Source organism: Lampetra fluviatilis, chromosome 27, assembly GCF_964198595.1.
Source record: "Lampetra fluviatilis chromosome 27, kcLamFluv1.1, whole genome shotgun sequence".
NCBI classification, from domain to species: domain Eukaryota; kingdom Metazoa; phylum Chordata; class Hyperoartia; order Petromyzontiformes; family Petromyzontidae; genus Lampetra; species Lampetra fluviatilis.
The window spans coordinates 7,503,894-7,517,843 of record NC_136301.1 but is presented as its reverse complement, the minus strand read 5'-3'; the positions used below and the strand labels follow the sequence as shown (position 1 = coordinate 7,517,843).

General features: G+C 45.7%; 1 protein-coding gene across 2 annotated transcripts in view; it reads left to right on the top strand.

The window, feature by feature from the left end:
- The first annotated feature begins 3,125 nt into the window (after nt 1-3,125).
- LOC144942347 (low-density lipoprotein receptor-related protein 6-like) overlaps nt 3,126-13,950 on the top strand; it is a 90,738-nt gene continuing 79,913 nt past the window's right edge. For both annotated transcript variants that reach the window (XM_078869170.1, XM_078869169.1), the window contains exon 1: nt 3,126-3,386. In XM_078869170.1, the coding sequence (XP_078725296.1) occupies nt 3,293-3,386 (94 nt within the window). In that variant the 5' untranslated portion in view covers nt 3,126-3,292. The remainder of the gene's footprint in view (nt 3,387-13,950) is intronic.

Sequence of the window (13,950 nt, the reverse complement as noted above, 5' to 3'; positions counted from 1 at the left end):
CTGGAAAGAACCTGTACGGCTGAGACGCGTATGGCCAGCGTGCATGACGCTTGCCCACACAAAGGTTTTAGCACCTCCTCCTCCTCACCACCTCCCACTCAATCCATCAACTCTCCTTACTACATGTAAAGTGAAGTTCAATGTTCATTTATTTCATTTATTCCATATATTTATTCATTTATTCAATTTATTTATTGTGTTTCTTGTTTTTTTCTATGCGTTTATGCATGTAATTACTGTAAACTTCGTGTAAAAATGCTTTATAATGAGAGATTTCTTGTGTCTGGAACCAATTAATGTCATTTACGTGATTTCTTACGGGGAAAATGAATTCGGTGTTCGAACAAATCGGTGTTCGAATGGCCTTCTGGAACGAATTAAGTTCGATCTCCGGGGTACCCACTGTATTCATTAACACGTGAGAAATCCGATGAGCTATGAAGCTCTTTTGCCCACAGATGTCCCTTCTTGCCAAACTTCTATAACACAGTTTTTTTTGGGTTAGATCGCTTAAATATGTGTCGTTAAAACCGTCACCACCCGACGCAGCCAATTAGTAAGGTTTGTCACGTAAACAGAAGATGCCAAACTTGTTTTGACTGATCGGCTATAGCCATCACCATCGATAGATAAAACACATTCGTTCGGAGGGAGCTGGTAGGAAGGTTGGGTTGCTCGGTAAATGGCCAGGGTCAACGGCCGCGTGGTGTATTCCGCAAATATGCCCGACTGTGAGGGTGGGCACAAGCCGGCGTGAGTAGGTTAAACGTTGAGTTTTATAAGGACACCACGGGGTGACCAGCCCCTCCCCACCCAGCCCCACCCTCCCGACCCAGCCCCTCCCCACCCTCGCCTCCCCACCCAGCCCCTCCCCACCCTCCCCTCTCCACCCAGCCCCACCCCTCCCATTTTTGGATGCACGACGGCCGGACACAATAATCCCCTGTGGGCTGGTGTAACCAGGAGGTTCCTACCAGTATTATTTCTCTGCTCTGTTCTCTGTCCTCGATTATCCCGAGATCCTTGGGAGTGAGTGACATCTCATTGTAGTGATGCCGACATTGACTCAGAACAGGGGAAAAATCATACAACCTCCACACGGAAAAGGCGTGCCGATGCCAGGAATCAACCCCAGGTCAGAATATTGACTAACCCTGGAGAAATCCGATGAGTTATGAAGCTATTTTTTTCCCACAGATGTCCCTTCTTGCCATGAGCCACAAGTGTTCACCGTTGCGCCACCCTAAAACAAGCCTAACTTTGTTTTGACCCTAGATTTGAAGCTTTCGTGACTGCAAGGATTCATACTCTTTGGTTTTTTCGGTAAAGTTACGTAGGTAAAAAATAAAATAAACGAAAAATAAATTAAATCACGACGTTTCGGGCGCAACACAAGCATTCGTCATCAGATGGGAAAGCGTGGCCTACTGCTGATGCAGACTGCAGACTGCTGATGCAGATTGCATCAGCAGATGACGGGCGCTTGTGTTGCGCCCAAAACGTCGTGATTTAATTTAGTTGTTTTCATTTATTTTATTTTTTACCAACGTGACTTTACCGAAAAAACCAAAGAGTTTGTTTTGACCGATCGGCTATTTAGCCATTCACCATCGACGGGTCAAATTCCTTCTCTGCTCTGGGAATTTCGAATGCCATTAGGTTTTTTCGGTAAAGTAACGTAAGAAAAAAATAAATACTAATAATAAAATATTAAAATAATAGAAATAATAATAGAAATAAAATAATAAATACAGTAAATTCAGCTGTGACGGTCCCACCTTATGACGGAGACTTGTGTTGCCTCCGAAACGTCGTGATTTATTATTTTATTTCTATTATTATTTTTATTATTTATTTTTATTATTTATTTTTACCTACGTGACTTTACCTAAAAAACGTATGAATCCTTGCAGTCACGAAATCTTCAAATCTAGAATTTCGAATGCCCTCGATTTTTCCGATATTTTTGGGAATGAGTTGACTGACGAGTGACGTCAGACGATGGAGAGACTCCGCCCCCCCCCCTCGTCGATTATAATTATTCATCGAATCGCCCCCCCCCCCTCTCCTCGCCGCCGCTGATTGGTTGCGCCCCATTGACCAATTGGGTGCACCCAAAACAAACGCGGCGCGCGCGCGCGGTCTACGGGCAATCGAGCGCCACGCAGAAAATAATCCCATCCCCACCTCCTCCTCGCCTAATAAAGCACACCCTTTTCGCTTTTCGCTCGCAACGTATTTTAATAAAATACTTGCAAGTTAAACCACACGCGATTTTTTTTTAGACGGAACTCATTTTTCAGTGCGACCAAAAAAACTAACAAATACTGTAACGTTGCGCGCGCCGCTTTTCTCCCCTCCCCCCGCCCCACCCCACCCGTGTGATATCCCTCCGCGGGGTGGGAGGGCTTGCAGACTTGTTAATATGGGTGGTGGTGGGGTGGGGGGTGATGTGGGGGGGTGATGTGGGGGGGATTGGTGGTGGTGTGTGGTGGGGTGGTGGTGTGGGGGGTGGAGTGGTGGTGTGGGGGGGATTGGTGGTGATGTGGGGTGGTGGTATGGTGGTGGGGGGGGTGGTGGTGTGGTGGTGTGGGGGTGGTGGTGTGGTGGTGGGGGGGTGGTGTGGGGGTGGTGGGGGGGGGTGGTGGTGGGGGGGGTGGTGGGGGGGATTAATGGTAGTGTGGGGGGCATGGTGGGGGGTGGGATTGGTGGTGATGTGGTGTGGTGGGGGGTGGTGTGGGGGGGGTGTTGGTGGTGATGTGGTGGGGGGAGTTGTGGTGGTGTGGGGGGAGTTGGTGGTGGGAGGGGGAGTGGTGTGTGGGTGGAGTTTGTGGTGGGAGGGTGGTGGATGGTGGTGGGGTGGTGGATGGTGGTGGGGTGGTGTCGGGAGTTTGTGGTTGTTGGTGTGTGGGTGGAGTTTGTGGTGGGTGGGTGGTGGTGGTGTGGGGGTGGTTAGGGGTGGTGTAGGAGGAGTTGGTGGTGTGGGGGGGGTGGTGTGTGGGTGGGGGCGGTGTAGGGGTGGGGGGGTAGGGGTGGGTGGGGGCGGTGTAGGGGTGGGTGGGGGTGGTGTAGGGATGGGGGGGGGTGTAGGAGGGGTGGGGGCAGGACGACGTTGTGGGGGGTGCCAATCGAACGAGCGGAGCAAGCTACTCACAAACTTTTTCCTCCTCAAAACCCCCCCCCAGTTCAATATAAATTGCGAAGCAACAGCCGTGGGCCTCTGCGTTTGGTTCCACCGTGACCATGGTGGTCTCGCGAACGCGCGAGCGGTGAGGGAGCCGACGCTGAGGCAATGAGTGCGGTGGGCGAACCGTGGCCGAGGCTGACGCCGAGGAGGCTGCCGTTCGCGGTGTGCTGCTGGGCCGGCCTCCTGTCGCTCTCGGCCGGTAAGAGGCGCTAGGCAAGAGCGGGGGGCTCGCGCCCGTGTTTTGGTAGGCCCGTGCTTGCTTAATGCAATAAAAATAATGAATAAATAAATCTCTGCTTAATGCAGTGAAGATGATGATTGTGATTCACGAATGTCAGGTTGTTATAATGTAATATAATAATGGTTCATATTCTTGGTTCTTTCGGTAAAGTCACGTAGAAGGGAAACAATAAAATAAGAAAAATATAAAACAAAAAAATTAGTGATAATTTTTATTGTTTAATATTTTTTTTATTTTATTATTTCCCTTCTACGTGACTTTACCGAAAGAACGAAGAATATGAATCCCTGCAGTCACGAAAGCTTTAAATCAGAAAATAATAATGGTTATTAGAAGGTATTTGCTGTATAAATATGGGTGGATATTATTGACTGGACAGTTACATTGGTATTTTTTTTATGCAATAGAATGTAATGATTTTAATACTGTATTGCAATTACAATGCGAATGATAGTAGTTAGTACTATGATATTGCCTCTATTAATATTATAGTTACATAATCATATAGTTTGTAATACAGTGATATAACGATTATTAGTGAGTTGTATCGACTATGTAAAAATGATCATATATGATCAATATATTATACCATCCTATAATTGCAAGTGCACTTCTAGGGATAATGGTAATTACGTAATACTTGCATGTAATGTTTATGCTTTTGCCCTTTCGCATTAATGACGCACAATCGTGTTACTTTAACGGTTGTGACAATTGCGAGGCATTTATCGATCAGGGTTAAGATTAACGACACATTCCTTATTGACTGATATTTTAAGTATCTCGGTGTGAATATTGGCTCTGGTGGTAACAGCCACGGGGCTTGCTGGGTGATGGTAACGTGGCTTCAAAACTTCAATCAAATCGCAGATTGTTCGCGGTTGTTCACGGAACAAAAGTGTGGTGTTTGTGTCAGGGATCTTTAACACGTAACGAGGACGGCTGTGTTTTGCAAGTTGAAGGATTTTAATTTGTTTAAAAGGAAAAAGCAATAATAAACGAGATAATAAGAATAGTTAGAGAGATCCATAGTACATTTGTTTTTGGGTTTAGATCGTGTAAAAATATAAATGTGTCGTTAAACCCACCGCCACCCGACACAGCCAATTAGTGAGGATTGTCACGTAAACAGAACGTAGCCAATTAGTTACTAGTACAGCACTAGTGTATAGTGTAGTGTATAGTGTAGTATACTAGTACAGCACACCGGTGTGTTTGAGAGCAAATCCCACGACATTCACAATCGGAGTACGACGTTTCGCCTGTAATTACAACGAGCATCATCAGGTTGTCGCCTTACTTATTGGCTGTATCGGGTGGTGGCGGGTTTAACGACACATTTATATTTACACGATCTAACTCCAAAAAAACCTATTATAGATGATATTGGTCGCGAAAGTATACTGCGTGTTGTTAAACCGTTAGAGAGATGTTTAAAGTACTGTCGTGAAGATCTGACACCGTTAAATTCGCCTAATTTTTGACCTGTGCAAGTTTCTGTGGTTTATTTTCGAATTTCCCATACACGGCGGTCGCGAATTGGCATCTGCGGATGAAATGCGCTTTTGCAAAATGTCAATTATCATGACGACTATAAACCATCGTCGGCTGCTTTACAAAACTTCTGCATGGGTTATAAGTATAACCCGTAAAAACAGTTTTTCACTATAAATTCTTTATATGTGTGGCGGCTAGAGTCCTCTCGTCCTCTGGCTTGAGATGGCTGCCACCTATGGGTCAGATAATTGCATTGCACCATTAAGCAATTGGTAATTAAATATAATATTTTTGTCCTAAAAAGTGTAAAATTTTGGGAAAATTTTTTCACGAACATTAATTGTCACGCACAACGAGTCTGTGTGGAAAATATCAGCTCGATTAGATCACGGGAAGTGGGTTAAAAAACGACCGAAAGATTTGCACGGTCCTAAGCAAGCAAGCGAACTTAATATAAAGGATTTAAAAATATATCGATGTTTGTGATGGGGTTAAATTGTCCCCCACACTCGCATCAGGATGTTTTTGGTCGGTTAATTTTATTTTCTAAAGTAATTCGGCTATTATGCACTTTGTAACGGGCACAGCGCGCGTGATAATGATATTATTTTGCTCACGCGATGTCCAATGATGTCCTTCCACTTGAGTGTGTTTCTCCGTCTTGAACCGCAGTTTAATTTAGGCACCACACAAATCCCAGTTGTGTTCGTGCCTGATGGTAAGGAGGCAGCCCCACGAATGGTACCAGACTAACCATGCAGGTGGGCTCTGGAAACCCAACGTGTATACACCCGGCATTGTTTGACAGTGGCTTGTAACAAAATATTATAGACCGCAGTGTCAGCCCTTAGGCTGATGATCATTATTCGGAGCAGGTAAGAGAGTTTGGATCTGTGTTTGTGCGCAACTGCAAGTGCGGTTCCTTTTAAATGTTGGATTTGAGAAGCGATGTTACCATATTTTCACACTTCTCTCAAACACAGAAGCACTGTTTTTTTTTTAGCTTAGTGCCGTACGTGCAGACACGAACAAAGAAATGAATGCGAGTGTGACCCTTTTGTTAGCTCATCGAGTACTTTTGAACGGATAGAGAGAGGGGTTTGTGCCGCAATAAACGTTGCAGTTATATCACGGCCGGTGAACAAAAAAACTCGTTATCCAGGCAACAGTCGCTTCATTGTGTTAATGTCACGAGTGGTAAGTGTAATATTATTTTTTTAACATTCCTTTTCACAACTGCAAGTGCGTTTGTCATAGTGCAGTGCATAGACTTGGGGGGCGGGTGAGTATAAGGGAGGGAGGAAAGCATCATTGCCCAGTACGCCTGAATCTCTCTTATCGTTCCATCGCCCTGCTAAATGGAGCACACGTAGGATTTGTCGCCTCTCCTGACACTCATTCTGCCATAACGCTGCCGCTGCCCCCAAAAGTCTTGTCAGTTGCACTCATTTGTTTTATTTTACCAGGTAAGGCCCCGCTGAGCTCTCAAACTCTTTTTTTTTTCCAGAAACAACATGGCCATCGCGACTGATGGCTCAACGAAGTGGCTTATGCAGAAATGTATAGCAGCCAAATGCTCGAAATGCGTGATGCCGTTTGTACATGTGGAGGGAAAAACTGGCCACGGGGATACAAACTGCAAATATACAGCAGCAGGCGTCAGGGTTGGGATCAAACCCACGACCGCCTGTATACCGGGCGAGGTAGTTAACATCTCCTAGCCACTGTGATGATGATGAGAGAGATGCAAACTCAAAATATACAGCAGGCGTCGGGGTCTGGATCAAACCCACGACCTCCTGTATGCCGGCTGAGGTAGTTAACATCTCCTAGCCACGGTGATGATGATGAGAGAGAGATGAAAACTCCAAATATACAGCAGGCGTCAGGGTCGGGATCTAACCCGTGACCTCCTGCATACCAGGCGAGGTAGTTAACATCTTGCCACTATGCCGCCTCATAGCGCATATGTACCAGTGTTGGACGGGGTGTTCGTATCATCATCATCACAACCATTCATGTCACAACCAGTTGTGTTGTTGTAATCACTGGCTGATAGTGAAAACAAAACAGCTGACATTTTGAACTGGTTATTCACCGTAAATATGTGAACAAATATGTGAACAAATGCACTATTTGATTCATTGCAAGCGTTTGTGAAGAAAACGGCATTTGTTAAATACAACAATCCTGCTTTTGTCATCCATAATAGAGGTTTTATTGGGTTAGATCGCGTAAATATATAAATGTGTCGTTAAAACCCGCCACCACCCGACACAACCAACTAGTCAGGGCTGTGACGTAAACAGAACGTGGCCAATTAGTTACTACTTCAGCCCACCGGTGTGTTGGAGAGTAAATCCACAATATTTATAATTTGAGTAGTGCGACTTTTTGCTGGCAATTACATGCAGCATCAGCGGGTGATTTTGCCAGAATTCTGGCATGGGTTAACGGCACCTTTATACTTACGCGATCTGACCCAAAAACCTTTATCATGAATAATATTGGTCGTGAAAGCCTTCGTGTCAAATTTCTGTACTTGTTACCGCGTTCATTTGTGAGTGAACCAAAGTTAACTTTTATAACAGACGGACCATCTTAGACGTATCCCTTAATCATCATCATCATGAACAAACACCGTCAAATCTCTAAGCTGCATGGAAAGTTTACGGGTAGACTAATATTCCGCACTGAAGATGGACTGACCCACCATTCGTTCTGTCGCGAAGCTCTCGTGTATGCTTTTGTAGCACTTTCCCCTCGCTTGTGTGGAAGTGTTAATGACGACAGCAGTCAAAGGTATTTGGAGCTTACACGTTTACACCAGTTCTCGCACAGTCCCTCGAAGTTTAATCGGCGCCCATTTCCATCGCATTCCGATTGGGCCCCCTCTTTTTTGTGTGCCAGCTGTGTTTTTTTAAACCAAAACCCCCCCCACCCCCCACCTCTATATCCGTTCTGGGTCGGTGCTTGTGTTCAGCATTTTGCAAACGCACGCACCCCCACCCCCAAAATTGACATTGCAACGTGCGTTAAGTTGAAGTGAAGGCGTAATGTTTTTACTCCGTTAAATAATTGCATCCACGTTCGCGAACGAGAGGTTTCGCGGTGCTCAGCTCCCTCGGTGGTCCAAAACCCAGTGGTGGATTCGCGTATTCCACGTTCCTATGGTACTGTAGGAAGGCCAATTCCCTTGTCTTTTGATGTTGGTTAGTTTCATGTCATCGGGTTGGATATAGGGCGGTCGGATACGCGACGTTGTACTCGTACTCCTCGTCACCGATGTGTGCGGCTGGAAATCGAACCCAAGGTTTGTTGAGATCGTGGCGCTGTCATGAACCCCCACTTTGCCACAGTGTACATAGGACATAGACTATACAGCAAATATTTTAATGGGAAAACCATGGCTCGCTGGATATACTGAAAATACTTTTCCATTACGGTTATTTAATGCGCTCCATAACAGAAAATGTTTTTTTTGCCTTTTTTTTTTTAAAGCAGATATTTGGCTGGAGACTTTTGGTTGGAAAAGTTGTATTGCTTTTCTGGTAAGATGACATTTTGAGCCGGTTGACATTTGGAGATAATGTTGTTCATATAATGATATAAATATAGCAAATATACAAACAATTTTTTTAATCCACAGCTGAATAAAAGCCTTCCGGACTCGGTGAATTTTCATGGGAGTCGTTTGGTGGCAATTTGCGCTACTCAAGTGGCTTTTGGGGAAAAAGGTGGGCGACCCAGGACCGGCTCGGATATCACTCGCCACTGACCTTACGTTGTGGCCAGGAATCTAACCCGCCACACTGTAATAGAGGTTGTTTTAAATCCTTTATATTAAGTTCACTTGCTTGCTTGCTTGCGCGCTTATGACCATGTAAATCTTTCGGTCGTTTTTTAACCCACTTCCCATGATCCAATCGAGCTGACATTTTGCACACAGACTCGTTGTGCGTGACAATTTATTTTCGTGACAATTTTTTTCCCAAAATGTTACACTTTTTAGAAAAAAATAAATTATATTTAATTACCAATTGCTTAATGGTGGCAGGCAATCATCTGACCCATAGGTGGCAGCCATCTCAAGCCAGAGGACGAGAGGACTCTAGCCGCCACGCATATAAAGGATTTATAGTGAAAAACTTTGTTTTTACGGGTTTACTTGTTTTGGGTTAGATCGCGTAAATATAAATGCGCCATTAAACCCGCCACCACCCGACACGGCCAATTAGTAAGGCTTGTAACGTAAACATGCAACTTCTTGGGTCTTTCGGTAAAGTCACGTAGAATGGAAATAATAAAATAATAAAACATAATAAAATAATTCTCACGACGTTTCGGCCACAACGCAAGCAGCCGTCCTCAGGTGGAGAACAGGTCTGTCGAGAAGACAGAGTCTGAATGACACACCCCAGGCTTGGAGCGTCTATTTAAGCTGGGATGGAGAGGCAAAGAGCGCCTTGACAAAATAATTTGCATATCAAGAGGAATTTTAGCATATTTGTGGGAAATGCAGATATGCGATTCGTACTACTTGATCTTTTCAGCACACCGGTGTTTCGGAGTGAATATCCACGATATTGTTCGCGAAAGGCCTGCGTGTGAAGATCGGGACACCATGTTTCACAGCTTGGCACGCCAACTGCCGCAACTCCAATCTGCCCCCGCTGATGATGTACAACACGGTTTTATAGCAGCATATTTAGATGAACAAACTGTGAACAAAAAATTTTGGTGAATTAACTTTCATTAAGTCAATTGCATGCTTTCAACCTGAGAATTTTAATGATGTTAGTGTGTTGATTTGGGCTTTGCCGGTGTTAAATATACTGCATATACCTATTGTTTTTGTATTAAGTCAGGGATGTATTGGAAAATGTAATATCGCACACGATTTTAGAGCTCTTTGCCAACTTTCATCATGATCATGCCAGCTTCATTGGAACACAATTCCATTTTTCATAGGATATATTGTATCATCTCCCCAGACAGTGAATGATAATTAACTTTTTAAAATACAATAACATACCGATTTCCAACAGTACGTTACTTTCTGGACAGTAATCTTTTGTGGCTTCGTACGGCTTTCATTACACTTCTCAAATTGTCAAATGCAGTTCGAGAAACTGGATAGTTCACATATTCTGATTCGCCGGACAATGTCACTTCGCATGTACATCCTGATTTGGCGCCGCCAATTCTCGAGATGTTACTTTGCCTCACCTGGTATACAGGAGGTCGTGGGTTCGATCCCGACCCTGACGCCTGCTGCTGTATATTTGGAGTTTGCGTCTCTCTCAGTCATCATCATCACGGTGGCTGTAAGATATTGACTACCTCGCCTGGTGTACCGGAGGTCGTGGGTTCGATCCCGACCCTGACGCCTGCTGCTGTATATTTGGAGTTTGCGTCTCTCTCAGTCATCATCATCACGGTGGCTGTGAGATATTGACTACCTCGCCTGGTGTACAGGAGGTCGCGGGTTCGATCCCGACCCTGACAATGCCTGTTGTATATTTGGAGTTTGCGTCTCTCTCTCTATCATCATCATCACGGTGGCTAGGAGATGTTGACTACCTCGCCTGGTGTACAGGAGGTCGTGGGTTCGATCCCGACCCTGACGCCTGCTGCTGTATATTTGGAGTTTGCGTGTTCTTTCCCCTGTGGTCGTGTGGATTTTTCTATGGGTCATCCGGTTTACCCCTCCACATTTAGAAACATGATTTCAGAGAGTATTTTGCTGCTGCTATAAATCTACACGTGATAAGCCACTTAGTTGAGCTATCATTTGTGGCCAGGTCGCTTCTTAAAGAGATCTACAGGGCTCAGTGGTCCTTACCCAGTAAAACAAACAATTGTTGTAAATGGTTTTGTTTCTTGGAACAGGGAGATGCTTTTACTTGACTTCTGAATCCATGTGGCAATGATTGTTGGCGTCAACAATAGCTTGTATGTGTGGAGCAGCAGCATCGTTCTATCATGAAGTGAGGACCCCCAAAGGATTTGACTTGCTGGCCTTAACTTGTACACATCTGTTCGTCGGAATATAGACCGTGGCCGGCGGGGAACCTTTTCCTTACTGAGGGCCGAATAGAATCGTTCGCATGCCTCTGGCGTGCAACACACGAGCACGGACCGTAGCGTTATCCACTAATAACGTGAAAAATAACTTAACGTGAAAAAAAAATTAACCCGTAAAAACAAAGTTTTTCACTATAAATCCTTTATATGCGTGTTCAATGAGCCACAACCCAGCCCACATTGGTCTTTGAAACGGGCGGCTAGAGTCCTCTCGTCCTCTGGCTTGAGATGGCTGCCACCTATGGGTCAGATGATTGCCTGCCACCATTAAGCAATTGGTAATTAAATCTAATTTTTTTTTTTCTTCCTAAAAAGTGTAAAATTTTGGAAAAAAAATTTCACGAAAATAAATTATCACGCACAACGAGTTTGTGTGCAAAATGTCAGCTGGATTGGATCACGGGAAGTGGGTTAAAAAACGACCGAAAGATTTGCACGGTCGTAAGCGTGCAAACAAGTGAACTTAATATAAAGGATTTAATGACTTAACTTTTGTGGGCGAAGCCAAAATCCGCGGTGTCGCCAGATGGAACACGTTCACCGATAGTGCCCGACATTAGTGTGGCTAAGATGCTCTCGGTAACGGATACATGTAGTTTGGTTAGGGTTTCTAAAATGTTTGGCCACGGGGACATTCAACGAAGTCGCGGAGGCTTTGGGTTCACCCCCACCCCTTGCTGTAGACAATGGCGCATTCTCCAAGTGAGATCAATGCCCTCGTGTTGAATACAACGAAACTTCTTAGCACGCAGCCGATTGGTTTCCAGGTCACTCTCTTTGAGAGAACCGAACAACTGTCACGAGGAGTGTCGATACTTGGCCAATGAAGCTTTGTTTGATAAAAAAAACCCCAAATATTTCATGAGATTATGAAAGCCCAACTAGGTGCAATTGGGATTTTTTAGTTTGTTATGTAATAAAAAAAACTAATTGTATGCCTTGCAATAACCACCTTGAACATCTCCAGCACACTCGTGCAGGAACTACTGATTGAGCATGCCTTGATGTCAGAAAACAAGCCGGATGAAAACAGGCCTTTAGGCACTCGCATTCTTTGCACGTGTACGCATGCACGTTCAGAATCGGAATATTTATTTCTACTGGAGGAGGAATCCGATGATCTATAACGCTCTTTCACAGATGGCCAGTGGGGGCGGGTGAGAATGTTGCCACAGCAAACGATACAAAAACCACGATAGGAAAGGTCAAATCTCGGTTTTGGCAATGACCACGTTAAATCCATATCGACGTATCGGCCGATCAGCGATGCTTATCCTTGGTAGGAAAATCTAAAACGCTGACGCTTGTCCACCAACAGGTGAAGAGGCATTTCAGGTTTTGCTCGGAGTACGTAGCCACGAGAATTTCCATTCCCGTTAGAACAGTAACACAGTGTTGGCGCAATTACTTTTGATCCCGCAGAGCTGGCCTATAGAAAACAAAGCCAAACTCGGTGTACTTGCCTAGCCAGCTGTCGCTTTTAGCGTCCGTGGCCACGTCTTAATCTTGCCGCCAAATTCGCGCAACTTTTTAAAGCCACACGCGGTAGTTTTTTTTGCACGCGCGCGGAAAGCATGGCGGTAGAGAGGTATGCTCTCCCCCACTCCACCCCCTCCGCTCCCCCCCCCCGTGTTATTTTTTTTGTTTTGTTTAGCCTGCATGGCGTCACGGTATTTGGGTAAAAGTATGTGTCGTATGTAATGGGATGCTGAGCCGGAGGTGGTGGTGGTGGGGGTGGCGGCGGCGGCTGCGGTGTACATGTCCTGGGCGTGGAGTTGGTGCATTTTTTTGTACGGGTTATGCAGACGCAGCAGTACAAAGACAAACATCGCCGCCTTCCCCCCCCCCATCTTTCAATTCATCAACTGTTTGAGCTAAGTATTGTTAGGGAGAACTTGTTCAAGTTGACCAGGCGCACGAGAGGGTGATGTGGACGGCATTGTGCTAAATGCACACCCTTTGTTCGCCCCCAGTACTGTTCAGAATGAGAATATTTTCGATGCTAGAGGAGGAATCCGATGAGCTATCAAGCTTTTTTTCACAGATGTCCAGCAGGAGCACGGGGTCAGACCGTTACGTCAACAAACAATACAAAAACACAGCAGGAGTGCAAAATATAGGAAAGGTAAGCAAACCACTCAATAAGTATACAAATGAAACTAAACAATTAGATTTTAATAGGGAAAGCCCACTGATCTATTAGCTTGTACTGGTAAGAACCACCTGGTTCCACCAGCCCACAGGGGATTATTGTGTCCGTCCGTCGTGCATCCAAAAATGGGAGGGGTCAGGCTGGGTGGAGAGGGGAGGGTGGAGAGGGGAGGGTGGAGAGGGGAGGGTGGAGAGGGGAGGGTGGAGAGGGGAGGGTGGGGAGGGGCTGGGTGGGGAGGGTGGGGAGGGGAGGGTGGGGAGGGGTGGGGCTGGGTGGGGGGCGGGAGGGGTGGGGCTGGGTGGGGAGGGGCTGGTCACCCCGTGGTGCCCTTATAAAACTCAACGTTTAACCTACTCACGCCGGCTTGTGCCCGCCCTCACAGTCGGCCATATTTGTGGAATTCACCACGCCGCAGTTGACCCTGGCCATTGACCGAGCAACCCAACGTTCCTACCAGCTCCCTCCGCAGGAATGTGTTCCAGAAGCGAAACTGGCTATCGACAATGATAGCTCAACGAGGTGGCTTATCACATGGACATTTATAGCAGCCAAATAGTCTAAATAATCTCACTGCATATTTCTAAATGTGGAGGGGAAAACACCGGAGGACTCGGAGAAGGATTCCACGCAACAATTGGGGGGGGAGACACGCAAACTCCAAATAAACAGGCCTCAGGGTTGGGATCGGGATCGGGATCAAACTCCCGACCTCCTGCAAGCCAGGCGAGGAAGGTAACATGCGCATCACGTCATCGTGGCCGCCCCTGTTGTTTGCACTCGTCATAT